The sequence below is a fragment of the Hyalella azteca genome, unplaced genomic scaffold (assembly GCF_000764305.2).
Source record: "Hyalella azteca isolate HAZT.00-mixed unplaced genomic scaffold, Hazt_2.0.2 contig11463, whole genome shotgun sequence".
Classification (NCBI taxonomy): Eukaryota; Metazoa; Arthropoda; class Malacostraca; order Amphipoda; family Hyalellidae; genus Hyalella; species Hyalella azteca.
In genome coordinates, this window is record NW_025941462.1 from 2449 (window position 1) to 16150 (window position 13702).

The 13702-nt window shown below is 40.9% G+C and overlaps 2 protein-coding genes across 3 annotated transcripts in view; one reads left to right on the plus strand and one right to left on the minus strand.

Annotated features, from left to right (window-relative positions):
- The first annotated feature begins 446 nt into the window (after nt 1-446).
- Nucleotides 447-5572, plus strand: LOC108672334 (putative glutathione-specific gamma-glutamylcyclotransferase 2). Of its 2 annotated transcripts, none has more exons than XM_047882848.1 (3): nt 447-670; nt 3517-3573; nt 4501-5572. In XM_047882848.1, the coding sequence occupies exons 1-3, from the start codon at nt 536-538 to the stop codon at nt 4864-4866; spliced, it is 558 nt and encodes a 185-aa protein (XP_047738804.1). In that variant the 5' UTR covers nt 447-535; the 3' UTR covers nt 4867-5572. The 2 variants fall into 2 exon arrangements, with proteins under 2 accessions (XP_047738804.1, XP_018015466.1); XM_018159977.2 differs by having other exon boundaries at nt 3535-3573.
- Nucleotides 5573-7216: 1644 nt separating this feature from the next.
- The window catches only part of LOC108672332 (BTB/POZ domain-containing protein 2), an 8471-nt gene continuing 1985 nt past the window's right edge, over nt 7217-13702 (minus strand). The window contains exons 4-12 of the mRNA XM_047882849.1: nt 13218-13405; nt 12407-12585; nt 12050-12139; nt 11710-11806; nt 10726-10828; nt 10602-10629; nt 9851-9962; nt 8454-8546; nt 7217-8178 (exon numbers count right to left, since the gene is read on the minus strand). Coding sequence (XP_047738805.1) covers nt 7972-8178; nt 8454-8546; nt 9851-9962; nt 10602-10629; nt 10726-10828; nt 11710-11806; nt 12050-12139; nt 12407-12585; nt 13218-13405 — 1097 coding nt within the window. The 3' untranslated portion in view covers nt 7217-7971. The remainder of the gene's footprint in view (nt 8179-8453; nt 8547-9850; nt 9963-10601; nt 10630-10725; nt 10829-11709; nt 11807-12049; nt 12140-12406; nt 12586-13217; nt 13406-13702) is intronic.

Sequence of the window (13702 nt, forward strand, 5' to 3'; positions counted from 1 at the left end):
AGCAAATGTTTCTGGAGCCTCAACATTTTAAAACAAATTGGAATAAGTGATTTTAGAATGTGAAATTTAATTATAAAAATACTAGTTTCCTAAACTGGCCTTCCAAGCTGCAAGTAAAAGTGTATATTGTTTTAGTTTTTTTTTTGTCAGATTGATCTTATTTTGATTATTTTAATCAGGGCAGCCATTTATATGATTCCAATAAGACCAACTAGCAAAATTCCATTATTTTCAAAATTTGTTGTGCCATTATGTTTCGTAGCAACCATAATTTCATGTACCTACCATCACAGATAACAGAGTTAACTGAAATAAGCTACTATTTGTCTTGCAATGCAAGATGAACTTTGATTTTGCAGTGGCAGAATTTCACTGACAGTAGGTAGCCATCTTCTCATCCTGCCAAGTTCTCCTTTACTTTTTTCAATAATTTCTATTATGAAATTGTACTATTTAATCAATTTTAACTTTCCCCAATCCATCAGAGCAATATGCATTTTTCCAGATCATCTTGTGCATTGGGACTAATTAAGTAATGTGGATTTTTGGTTATGGCTCTCTCACCTGGAAAGCTGACTTTGAGTTTCACAGAAGAGTGGTGGGGTACATCAAAGGCTACAAGCGCAGGTTTTGGCAAGCAAGTATTGACCATAGAGGAGTGCAACAGCAGGTAATAATTCAGTAATAATTCATTGAAGACCAGAGAATTTGTTTTATTGACAATTTTCTTATTAGTTTTTCACTATATCTTATTTATACAGTGTATGCAAAAAGTACCCAACACAAAGAAAAAACTTCATTGAAATAAAGCTTATTCAACAAAATAACATAAACAAACACTGTTGTAATGTAAATTTACATGGGAAATACAAATATCTGTAGGGTAATGCCACCTCCAAATTTCACTGATAATGGTATTCTTTGGGTGAAATACAGAGTCTATCTTGACAGAGAAAGGATTCCATTCTCAGTCACCGAGAAAAACCTCTCTCTTGAAGGAAATTCACATAAGGAACTGCTGGAGCTTTGCTAAGAAACAGGTGAGTAAACCTTCAGGGTTCTGGGAAAAATATAGTATCGTCAGATACGACTAAAATTGAGTTGTTTGGTTGGAATTGTGTCGTCATGTTTGGAGACAGAATAACTCTGCATTTCAACCAAAGAGTACCATTCCAACAGTGAAGTTTGAAGGTGGCAGCATAATTCTTTGGGGTTGTTTCTCTTCTTCAGGTGCTGGAAAATTGGAAATCATAGAAGGAAGGATAAACTCCGAAATGTATTGAAGGCATTCTCAAGAGGTGTCTCGTGAAGTCAGCCAAAAATTAAACCTTTCTTCAGGTTGGATATTCAAACACAACAATGACCCTAAGCACACGGCTAGGGGACCTGGCTTGGTTTCAGGAGAGGGACATTGAGTTATTGGAATGGCCAAGCCAATGACCTGACCTCACACTAATTGAACAAATGTGGCGGGAATTGAAACTGAGGGGACAGGAGAGAGATCCAAGAAATCTTATCCAATTTAAAGAAACATGCTAGGAAGAGGGAACTAAAATTCTTATTAGCCTGCGTGTTAATCTTGTAAAGAAGTTAATATTCCAATCAGTTAGAAGCAGTTTTGGCTGCTAAGGTCACATGATGAAGTATTGACTAAATTTGTTTAAAATGTGTTGATACTTTTTGAAGCTTGACTTTTACAAAATTGCAATTATCAAGTCAACGTTTAATGATATTGTTTTGAAATGATATTTGCATTTCCCATGTAAATTTACATTAGAATAGTGCTGTTATTTTGTTCAAGAAGCTTTAATTAAGTAAAGTTTTTCCTTTGTGTTGGATACACATTTGCAACCACTGTATATATATGCCTACTATATATTTTTCATATATTATATAGAAAATTTTAGATATGGTACATATAATTTTCTTGTTGTTCTGCATCTTTCTCATAGATTTGTTTTCATAAAGTAACTTTTGAGCTAAGTTGGCTAACAAACTTGAGTTGTATACTTCTACCTAACTTTCAATGAAATTCCTAGTTTGAAAAATTGATTGTTTGATCCATTTCTTGTGCTGTGGTGCAAATGCAGCTATCCTTGTTTCCTCCACAATTGTTAGTGTTTAGTTTAGTCTCTAGCAAAGACATTGTGCATTGTTTTAGCATAATGTCCAGATGTGATGTGATCATCATGATGATGCTCTCATGACCTAATAAAATGGAGCTCTGTCCAAAAGTTCAGCATTTTCTAAATATTGCAAAATCCTAAAATTATTTCCTCTGGTTCTAAATAATTACCGTAAAATGGGGTAACTTAGACCGGCGGGGTAACTTAGACCACTTTTCATTTTTTTTACAAAAACCCCCACAACTCAAAAAATATTTGACATAGAAAAATTTTGTCAATGGGCATTAAAGGCCTAATACTGAGGCTACATAACACAATAGAAAGATTTAAAAAGTTTGCATATCTAATAGGTTAAAAAATTAAAAATGTGACCCATGAAAAATAGCTATTATTCAAAGCCTGTCAGAGTACCCCCTCCAATTTCTTTATTTTTTGGTTAAATAACTCCAGGTTTTGATGCATTGTAGTAGAACTCTTCTAGTTACATATGCAAATGAAAAATTTTAGGAAAGTGTCATAGTTTGCAAATGGGGGGCGCTGCCCCCAAATGGGGTAACTTAGACCACCTAATGTCAGCCCTGACGGGGTAACATAGACCGGCTTGGAAGTTATTATAAAATTACCATATATAACATATTTTATGTTTGACAGCCTATTTATGTTTTTTCTTTATGTTTAAGACTCTACAGAGTCTTATATATGGTAATTTTAACTTAATATCCAAGCCAGTCAATATTACCCCATCAGGGCTGCCATTAGGTAGTCACATTTCCCTCATTATGGGGTGGCGCCCCCCATTTGCAAACTATGACACTTTCCTCAAGTTTGTCATTTGCATATGTAACTAGAAGAGTTCTACTACAATGCACCAAAACCTGGAGTTATTTGGAGTTATTTTACCAAAAAAAATAATTGATTTTACCACCTGGTCTAAGTTACCCCAAGAGCTGGGGTAACAAAGACCATCACTTTTTTTGAAATTACATAAAGACTATGAGAGGCAGGAGCCAGCAATTTATGGTGAGTGAAGCTAGAGTATAGAACTGTATTTTGCATGTTTCAATTCAAGTTTAATTTAGCTAGTAAGAAAATGGCATCATTTATAAGAAAAAAGTGGTCTAAGTTACCCCATTTTACGGTACTTGCTGGAAGAATAAATATGTATGATGTTTTAGATTTATTTTTTAAATTTTTGGCATATCTATTGAAGAATATTGCTCATTATGCATCATAATGCTCATGTTTATTAATTACAGTATAAATTATGTTCATACTTTCATGAATATGATTTGTAGAATAAGACCTTTTAACAACATAAAAAAAAATAAATTTCATTTGAAAGACTTGTTGTGTTTTAAAATACATTGTTTCTATGTTCCAATTCATTCAGACATGGACTTTTTTCCAGCCTGGTCGAGTCGTCACACTAGTTCCTGGTGACTTGACGGTAAGAAAATATTCTATTCTTTGATTAATTTGAAGTTACAAGATAATGCATCAAGCATTTCATAACAATGCTGTACAATATGTTTGTGTTTGGTCTCCTTCACCGAATTTCATTCTGGAATTTGAGCTAAACAAATTTGAATGAGCAGAATTATCGTTTTGAATGAAGAAAATATCTTTCAACAGTGGCAAGTGTAGAACTATTTGATCCTTGTTATTGAATATTCCATTGAATTGGGTTATCATGCATCATTAAATGTCACTTTACAAATTACTTTTTAAATGCTACGTTTATTGATTCAACTTTCATATGCAAAGTTATTTCAGGTTTTTTAGATCTGAATCAGTTAGTAGATATAACTCTGAAGTAAATTTTCCAAAGAATGTTATTTATGATCCTTTTATTCAATTATACTGTAAGTGTACTTGCTTTAACTTACTAACTTGAGACAAGATCTTCATATATAACTTAGAATTCATGTTTCGATAATTTGATTTAATTAGGCCTGGTTTCAGCCATTCTCTGATTTGGGTTTCCATAAGTTCAATAGTGCTCTTATGTGGGCGCTGTTTTGACCCATGTTTTGACCCACGTTTTGACTCACGTTTTGACTCACGTTTTGACCCACTTTTTGACCCATGTTTTGACTCACGTATGACCCACGTTTTGACTCATGTTTTGACTCACGTTTTGGCCCACGTTTTGACTCATGTTTTGACTCACGTTTTGACCCACGTTTTGACTCGTGTTTAGACCCACGTTTTGACTCGTGTTTTGACCCACGTTTTGACTCGTGTTTTGACCCACGTTTTGACTCGTGTTTTGACCCACGTTTTGACTCGTGTTTTGACCCACGTTTTGACTCACGTTTTGACTCGTGTTTTGACCCACGTTTTGACTCGTATTTTGACCCATGTCTGCACCCAGGACATAGTGTGGGGAGTGGCCTATGAGGTGTCCGATGAACTGCTCAGCGAGGGCAGCTCACTGAACATCAGGGAGAAGAGCTACCAAGAGCGTCGCCAGGAGACTGTATATGCTGCTGATGGAGCATCTTTTTCAGCGCTTGTTTTTATTGGTACAAGCGACCCTAGTCTGAGGCTGGGTCCTGCCCCACCTGAGGACATGGCCAGACAGATAGCACGAGCCGTCGGCCCTTCAGGCCCAAACTCGACGTATTTGTTCAACTTAGCCACGTTTATGAGGACTGAAGTGCCTCATTATAAAGACGAGCATCTCGTACAGCTGGAAGAGTTAGTGAAACATTTGCAGGATACAGTACAAATTAAGTGATGATGTCAGTTGGATTATTGGGGACTAGAGCATTAAAATGCTGAAAAAAGTTATTTTAACGTTTATAAATACAGGGAATTATCAAACTACTGTTATTGTACTTATACGAGGTAAAAATTTTTGTATTTTGCCACGAGATTGGTTTGCTTAATATTTTAAAGCTCGGTATAATAGCTGTTCGATTTTGTAGGTCATTGTTGATTTTAAGTTCTCTGAATTTCCTCGTAGCTCTGAATCGCTGCACAGATACGCTTCAGCAACTTCTTCACTTCAGATTAAGTACCTATTTATAACAACCTATAACCTATTTATAAGTGCCTATAACACCACAAAAATACGTGCTCAATATTTTCTATATGCATTGTTATACGTCGTTTAGCAAGACTCAAAGTTTAATTTTAGGTTGTGTACAAATCATTCATTTCACATCTAATCTCATTAATGAACAGAATTGTCGATCCCCGCAAACATTGAAGGTTATTTGCTATCAAAATTCGCCCATTAAAGAAGTCTATTGTTTAGCTCCATGTACTTCACGTTTTGTTTACCCTACCACATTCCGGCCAGAGCCTCCCCAGCAACTAACTGGTCGCTGATATGTTAGCGTTGCTATTGCAGAAGACGTCTCTGCTTGCCCGAGCTAGAACAAATTGCGTTCCCTGTGATGATGGACGTGCAGCGCAAAAACAATAAATTACTCACGTGTTCCAGCTTTTCAAGTCCTTGCAGTTTCAACTAACAGTCGAATTATTAGTTTGTACCACGATTTGTATTTAACTTGATCCTCGTACTCGTAGATGACGCGCGTCTGCGTAATTTCTGACCTTTAATAACACTAGAGCAGGCGGGAGATCATCAGTATTCAATACTTTGTTGAAGGAATCTTTTTGTTGACCTGTTGATAGCGATTTGGCTTCCATTAACATCAGCATAATCTCGATCATAGACCGATAAAGGAGCCGCCATGCTTTGTTATTTTGCTATTCCAAGAGAAGGTAACGTTTTTTTAGTGCTGATGAAGGAGCCGCCACTTCCCCTTTGTTGCCATTCCAAGGTAACGTTTTTTAGTGCCCGTGTATCGACGAGTCTTTATCAGGCACTGCAGCGTCTCTATTCCTGCCCCCTCCCTCCCTCCCTCACCGCCGCCTGGCAGTTTGGTGCCACGTGTAGTCGGCCGCTGGCTCTCCTTGTCGTCAAAAGGCCGGATCCCTTGTGAATCAAGTCACGAAAAGTTCAAGAATCGGCAACAGGCCATGGGCCTATTTCTTCAGTGCCGACACTTCTATTATATTCTATGAACAAGAATCGGCAACAGGCCATGGGCCTATTTCTTCAGTGCCGACACTTCTATTCTATTCTAAAACATCTCTCTGATGACCGCCACACCAGAGCTGCCCCTCCTTCAGCCCATGCGGTGTGGTCAGCGCCACTGACGACGTCGACTCAGGCGGACGATGAGCGGCCATTGCGTGATGTTCGATTCAACATTTAGTGCAAAATTCTTGAATATTTAAAATAAGAAATAAACACAGGATAGTCTAGTGGTTAGCGTTGAGTTATGGAACAAAAAACTACATTTAATAACAATATTTGAATTTTTATTTGTTATCCTACATTATTCATCAAGGTACAATAATGTATAAAAGTTCAGACTAATGTACAAATAAACGTCATCTAGCCGCCCCTATTATGACACCACGAGAGAAGCTCCGGTAGTGTAGGGGGTGGGCATAAATTTTAAAAGATTAATGCGAAGTGAGAATGACAAATGAAATAAAAACAAAGAAAACGATAAGCTCATCGTTAAAAACGTTTTCAATATACATGAGCTTATCATTTTATTTGCTTTCAAATCCTAGGGTTATATTCAAATAATTGTCTAAAAGAGTAATGGAACAAGTTGAGCTCAATATTTTCTGCCATAAGTTTAAGGTGCAAATTTAATAAAAAAATACTCGCACAAATGAGGATTAATTTCGAGATAAATCACACTTACATCTCCCAAAAGCTCAAATAGTATTTAACAAATTACAGGGTCTATTTATAAATAATCGGTTGTTTATTAGAACATCTATTCAGGATATATATATATACAAGATACGCTTACGTCATGAAAGCCGAGTAGTTCCAAGTGATTGGGACTAATATTTATCCTACTAACTCTAGGTCTAGTAACATAATATAATCCTTAAGGTCCAGTGAGGCTGGCATGACGTCCTCGTCGTTCTGTCCGTCTGACAGAACGACGATTTTTTTTAATAAAATTGACAGAAAATTAAAAGTTGGCGGGTGCACATGAGGAATCACAATTCTTGTCAAATATAGTACCAACTGGAACATGAGCACAAAATGCCTAAAATACAATAATTTCCTTACAATTAGCGACTGGAAGCGTGACGCAAAATTATAAACCTGCCACAATTAATGTAGATCTTCTGCTCTACCGTGATTTAAAGAAGCCTGACCCAGATAAAGAGGCCCCAATGCGTCGCACGGTGTGCTCAAAAATACGGCAAGACTTCTCTCCTTAAAATGTTAATGCCCTACAACGGTTGTCAGATTTCTTTGTCCTGCAAACAACGAGACATATTGAAATAAAATGCCCTGGCAACGATTTGTATTTTGTACAAATGAGAGGTGCCACGCGTTATGTCTCGACCCATAGCCGAAGAGGTCCCTCAATTGGCCAGACATTACACGCTATGACGAGGTTTATATACTTTCACCCCGGCTAATTGTTTTTTTTCTGATAACGTCTTATGGCAATGCATCTTCACACTGATCACCTTATCACTCAATTCAAAATATCACAAAATGCACGTTACCCCCTTCCAGTTGTCGACATTGATATATTCAAGTGGCCATAATGATTACTTAGAGGCGAGAATCTACGCCCAGTTTGGGACCAGCAATTCAAGAGCGTTCGCCCTCTTTATTGTAATAATAGCGTATCATGATGAAGCGTATACGGAGCTGCTGACATCCCCTAGAGCTGTTAACACTTCACGTCTGAACAATACGGCGCTGCTGACATCCCCTAGAGCTGTTAACACTTAACATCTGGACAATACGGCGCTGCTGACATCCCCTAGAGCTGTTAACACTTCACGTGTGGAAAATAATCTCAGGTATTTGCCCGTCCTCGACGGAAGTGCCGTTGTTGTTGCCGGCGGCGTAGGAGAACTGGAAGCAGACGCGGTCCCCTGACGGGCACTCGACGACCACCTTACGCAGGCCCTTGGTGCCGTAGTGCGAGTCGGGGCCCTGGCGACACAGTATCATGAACATTAAACCGTAAAATGTTAACTCTTTCTTATGGGTGTCATTTTCTCCACAACAAAGTATAATTTGTTGAGCTTAGCACAGGCTCATGAACATTAAACCGTAAAATGTTTACTCTTTCTTATGGGTGTCATTTTCTTCTAAACAAATTATAATTTGTTGAGCTTAGCAGTATTTCCAAATAATTGCGAGGAGGTTCAGGATTAATTTCAGTATTTTGTGGATAATGAACATGTTGAGAAAGAATGACTGGTAATCACACTGATTAATGATGACGAGCTACGTGGTGAGGATATATCTTGAACAAATGGCAATAATGAGATGGGGTCAGGGAACATCACGCGGAAGGTGTTCGTAGAGCCGTCGGACGTGAAGACTGTCTCGTTGCTGCCGCACACCTGCGCACAGACGCAGTGACGTCACAGCGTTACTTCACAGCACGTCACGATGTCACAGCGTTACTTCACAGCACGTCACGATGTCACAGCGTTACTTCACACCACAGCACGTCACGATGTCACAGCGTTAATTCACAGCAACAACAAACGATCAGTAAATGATCCTTTTATTTCGCACTGCTGCTGCAAATGAAGCAGCAACTTACAAGAGTTTCAGAAATATATAATTAATGTGTGTAGCAGTAACTTACCAGCGTTTCAGAAATGCATGATTCAGAAACTGATGCAACTCTAACACACAATAGAAGGCTAGCAGAAGGCAAAGGAGGCAGCACAAGTTTGTTGGCACGGGCTGTATAATAAGAAAATATATGACGAGTTTTTAACTCCGTCAACCAATCACTCATCAAGCAAAACCCACCACACACACACAACAAATTGGCCGCTCTTTGTAATTGAGTAGTAAATTCGGCGCCCCAGGGCGCCATCTCTGATAACAGGGCCCAGGGCGCCATCTCTGATAACAGGGCCCAGGGCGCCATCTCTGATAACAGGGCCCAGGGCGATATCTCTGATAACAGGGCCCAGGGCGCCAGCTCTGATTACAGGGCCCAGGGCGCCATCTCTGATTACAGGGCCCAGGGCGCCATCTCCGATAACAGGGCCCAGGGCGCCATCTCTGATAACAGGACCCAGAGCGCCATCTCTGATAACAGGGCCCAGGACGCCATCTCTGATAACAGGGCCCAGGGAGCTGTGGTGGTGCAGTGGTGAGAGACTCTGTCTCTCGCACCCAGCTCCAACTCTGGTTGATAAATAAGTACCTGGCTTGTCCAGGGTGTTGTGTAATGCAATAAAATGGTTCTGGCGGGTCAGCGAGCCAGTGATGGTCGTAAAACTACCAGAGGCACCAAATGCCCGGAAAAACTGACCTATCACCCCCCTCATTAGTCGCCACTACCAGGATGGGCAATTACAACAACAACAACAGGGTCCAGGGGGCCATCAGTTATTGGTGTGCCTCAAAAGCCAGGGCGACGCATCTCACTTCAGAGTGTTCAGAGAGAACAACAACTCTACTAGCACTTGAAGCTCGTGTTGCCTTCGTTGCGCTGCAGCTACATCCGCAATAAAGGAACTTCAAAACTGATTTGTCATCTTGCCAGTCAGGGTGTGGATGTAACAGTCTTGTCACCTTGCCAGTCAGGGTGTGGATGTAACATTCTTGTCACCTTACCAGTCAGGGTGTGGATGTAAGTCTTGTCACCTTACCAGTCAGGGTGTGGATGTAACAGTCTTCTCACCTTGCCAGTCAGGGTGTGGATGAGCTGGATGACCACCTCGAACTCAGAAGGGCCGTGGATGGAGCCGTACATGCCAAATCCCACCACAAAAATGCGCCGATCCACGATGAAGCTGCGGCAATTGGAAAGCTCAATTTCTCATCGTAGGCGCTACAATATTAAGCCACAACTAAAATTGCGCACAATTCAATGGCAATTAATTAATAAACAATGTATTAGAAATATTAGAAAATCATTTGAAAGGAATAATCCCACTGCTTTGTACGGATAGGTTCATGTTTGCTAATGAGGCATTTACATAGGCACACCGCACATCAAATAACATCATTCACTACATTAAGTAGAAGAATTAAACTCTTGAAAATCTAAATCCTGAACTCAAGACTCTCACCCTAGCTGCAAATTTCATAAAATAAATGTGTTACAGAAAATACAATGCATGACCTAAATGGAGCCGTCACCATGACCGTAAATTTTCCCTCGAATAACTTATGCATTTCGATGGAACAATAAATCAAGATGAGAAGCATTAAGTGTGGCGTCTCTCGAGTTACTTTCGCATGAACCAAATTCAGCTTAGTACTTCAGTTGGCGTAACCACGCCTATGCAATTGACTACAATCTAATCCAAGCAAATCCCAATTTATACCTCAGGGAGATTCACTGACCAGCGGTAACTGGTGTAGAGTAGTGGTGCCAGAGTAGCCTCAGCAGTAACCATTTACCCACACCTAAGAGTTACCCCACGCACCGGACTCGGTCAGGGGTGCCAGAGTAGCCTCAGCAGTAACCAGTTACCCACACCTAAGAGTTACCCCACGCACCGGACTCGGTCAGGGGTGCCAGAGTAGCCTCAGCAGTAACCAGTTANTTGCCCCAGCGGGATTCATTGCATAGGAAGCGGCACACAGTTTGCTCCTTGCCCGTCATGCAGCAGCGGGGCACGTCTATGAAGTCCACTGACGGCTTAGGGTTCACCTGAAAACAGAAAAGAATGAGTACACGTGAACAGAGCAGCGCAATGGCAGCAAGTGCAGCGCAATGGCAGCGAGAGCAAGGCCATGGAAAGGAGAGCAGCACAATGGCAGAGAGAGTAACACACAAGTAACACACAATAATTGAGTTGACAACACGACACACTTATACAGCAGTAACATACAATAATTATGCAGCACAAAAAGCTGCACTAACCAAGAAATAACGAAAAAGCTGAACCACTTCAGCGCCTGTCAAGATGCCGGACTGGGCGGGCCCCTGGGCGAACTCCTCCAAGGACATCAGCGGGAACCTGCCCCGCAACAACAGCACATTGAATAATATGCAACAATGTATAATACATGAATATTTCAAGTAAATTGAAAGTGCAAGAATTTTATAGTAAATTGAAAGACGTGCAAGAACTTGTTGCAGCTTCAACACTAAAAAACTGAACAGTATTACACTAACACAGAACTCGAGATTCATCAACTGCCTCAAGCCCTAGTCAGCAAACAGTGTTAGTCCCTGATATTGTAGCTGTAACGCGAGTTACGTGATATTAGTCATTTGTGCTCGTTTTGGTGAGAATTGAGCATATATATATGAATCATCTCACAACAAGATGAACTTGTATAGGTAATCTTTAATGAGCGGAATAGAATATTTTTCATACAAGCCCACCGAATGCAGCCAAAAGTGGGATATTTACTAATAAAGGCACACCAAATGCGGTAGCCAGTCAACAGTGTAAAATTATTAATATATCAAGTGACATTAAGACCGCTCTGTAAAGCTGCACCAGCAATATACAATAATTATGCAGTACACAAAGCTGCACCAGCAATATACAATAATTATGCAGCAGATGAAGCTGCACTAACCGAGAAATAAAGGAAAAGCTGCACCACTTCAGCGTCTGTCAAGATGCCGGACTGGGCGGGCCCCTGGGCGAACTCCTCCACGGACATCAGCGGGAACCTGCCCACCAACAACAGCACATAGAATAATATGCAACATTGCATAATACATGAAAATTTTACCCACCGAATGCAACCAAAACTGGGATATTTACTAATAAAGAAACACCAAATGCGGTAGCCAGAGAACAGTGCAAAATTATTAATATATCATTTGACATTAAGACAGCTCTGTCCCTGATGAGGTTGAGGGCTTGTCTAAAACGTTATTAATATATTTCCTGACATCAAGACAGCTCTGTACCTGATGAGGTTGAGGGCTTGTCCCAAGACGCTACGCTGCTGGCGCCCACCAACACCCAGGCCTTGTCGAATGCACTCTGCTTCTGCCCACCTGCAACGAGACAGCCTCAATTGAACTTTGTAATATTGATGTTAGCAGGACAGTATTTACCGCAGACTCAACTCTGTTCTGAAATGCCACAACAGAGTAATAGAAAACCACTCTGTGTTACGGCTTCCGAAATATTCCTTGGAAATATTTCTGATATGTAGGAGATATTTCTGATATTTTTGCCTTCTATGTTTATTTGTTAGTCAACGGCAGTTATAAATAATTTGAAGCTTTTGTTATCAGCACCTCACTGAGGTGCCCACTCACCGACACACGGCCCGGAAGAGGTGCAGTTCCTTGATCCTAAGTGTGTCGCGCTGCAGCACCAGCGTCAAGGTGCTCGCGTCAATGTCTGTGAAGCCTTCAGCCACGATGGCTTCAGCCGTGCACTTGTCGATGGTCTTCAGGCACAGTGCAGCCAGCTGCGGCTCATCAAACAGGCGAGCCTGAAATACAACACAAATATTAACAGCGCCGCCAGCTGCGGCTCATTGAAAAGACGAGCTTGAAAAGCCACCTAACTGTAGTCTTATTACTTCCCTCTTTATTGTGGCTACTAAAATATTAATAATAGACTATGAACAATGTCTACAAAAGGCACATTGATGAGCACCAATGTCACTACCACGGAGCTTGTCTCACCAACACCACATGGCTCCATGACACAAGCAACCAAGACAGTATGAGACAATGCAGGAACTGCGCAAGACAAAGTTGCAGGAACTATCACCAGCAGTTGAAAACCTAATTCTTTTAACACTGAATATGTAGCGTGCAACACAGTGGTCTATGTCATCAAAACAAGCATTGGCAAATGGCAAGAGATCAATCAATTAAGAAGACTATAACATGTCTTAACTGCAGTTCTGGACCAGGGTGTGCATCGCATGGAACAAAATACGGTTATCGAAACAAATTATTTTACCTATTACATCACTTTCAATGGAACAAAATACGGTTATCTAAACAAATTATTTTACCTATTACATCACTTTCAATGAATTTGGAAAGTGCATTATCGCTCAATATTAAACCATATCTCAAGAGCTTGTAAAGATAGGAGTATCATTGCAGGAACCTGCGTGAGGAGCATGAAGGCGTTGTCAGAAGACAAGTTTGTCTTGAGGAACTCAACACAGCGGCGCTCGAGAGCAGGCACCGCGTACTTCTTGGCCGTGTACAGCACCGTCATCACCGTCTCGGGGCCGATCTGTACCTCGTCACTGAGGGGAGGATATGAGGGAGGGGAGGATGGTATGAGGGAGGGGAGGATAATATGAGGGAGGGGAGGATGATATGAGGGAGGGGAGGATGGTATGAGGGAGTGGAGGATGGTATGAGGATGATATGAGGGAGGGGAGGATGATATGAGGGAGGGGAGGATGATATGAGGGAGGGGAGGATGGTATGAGGGAGTGGAGGATGGTATGAGGATGATATGAGGGGGGGGAGGATGGTATGAGGGAGTGGAGGATGGTATGAGGATGATATGAGGGAGGGGAGGATGACATGAGGGAGGGGAGGATGATATGAGGGAGGGGAGGATGATATGAGGGAGGGGAG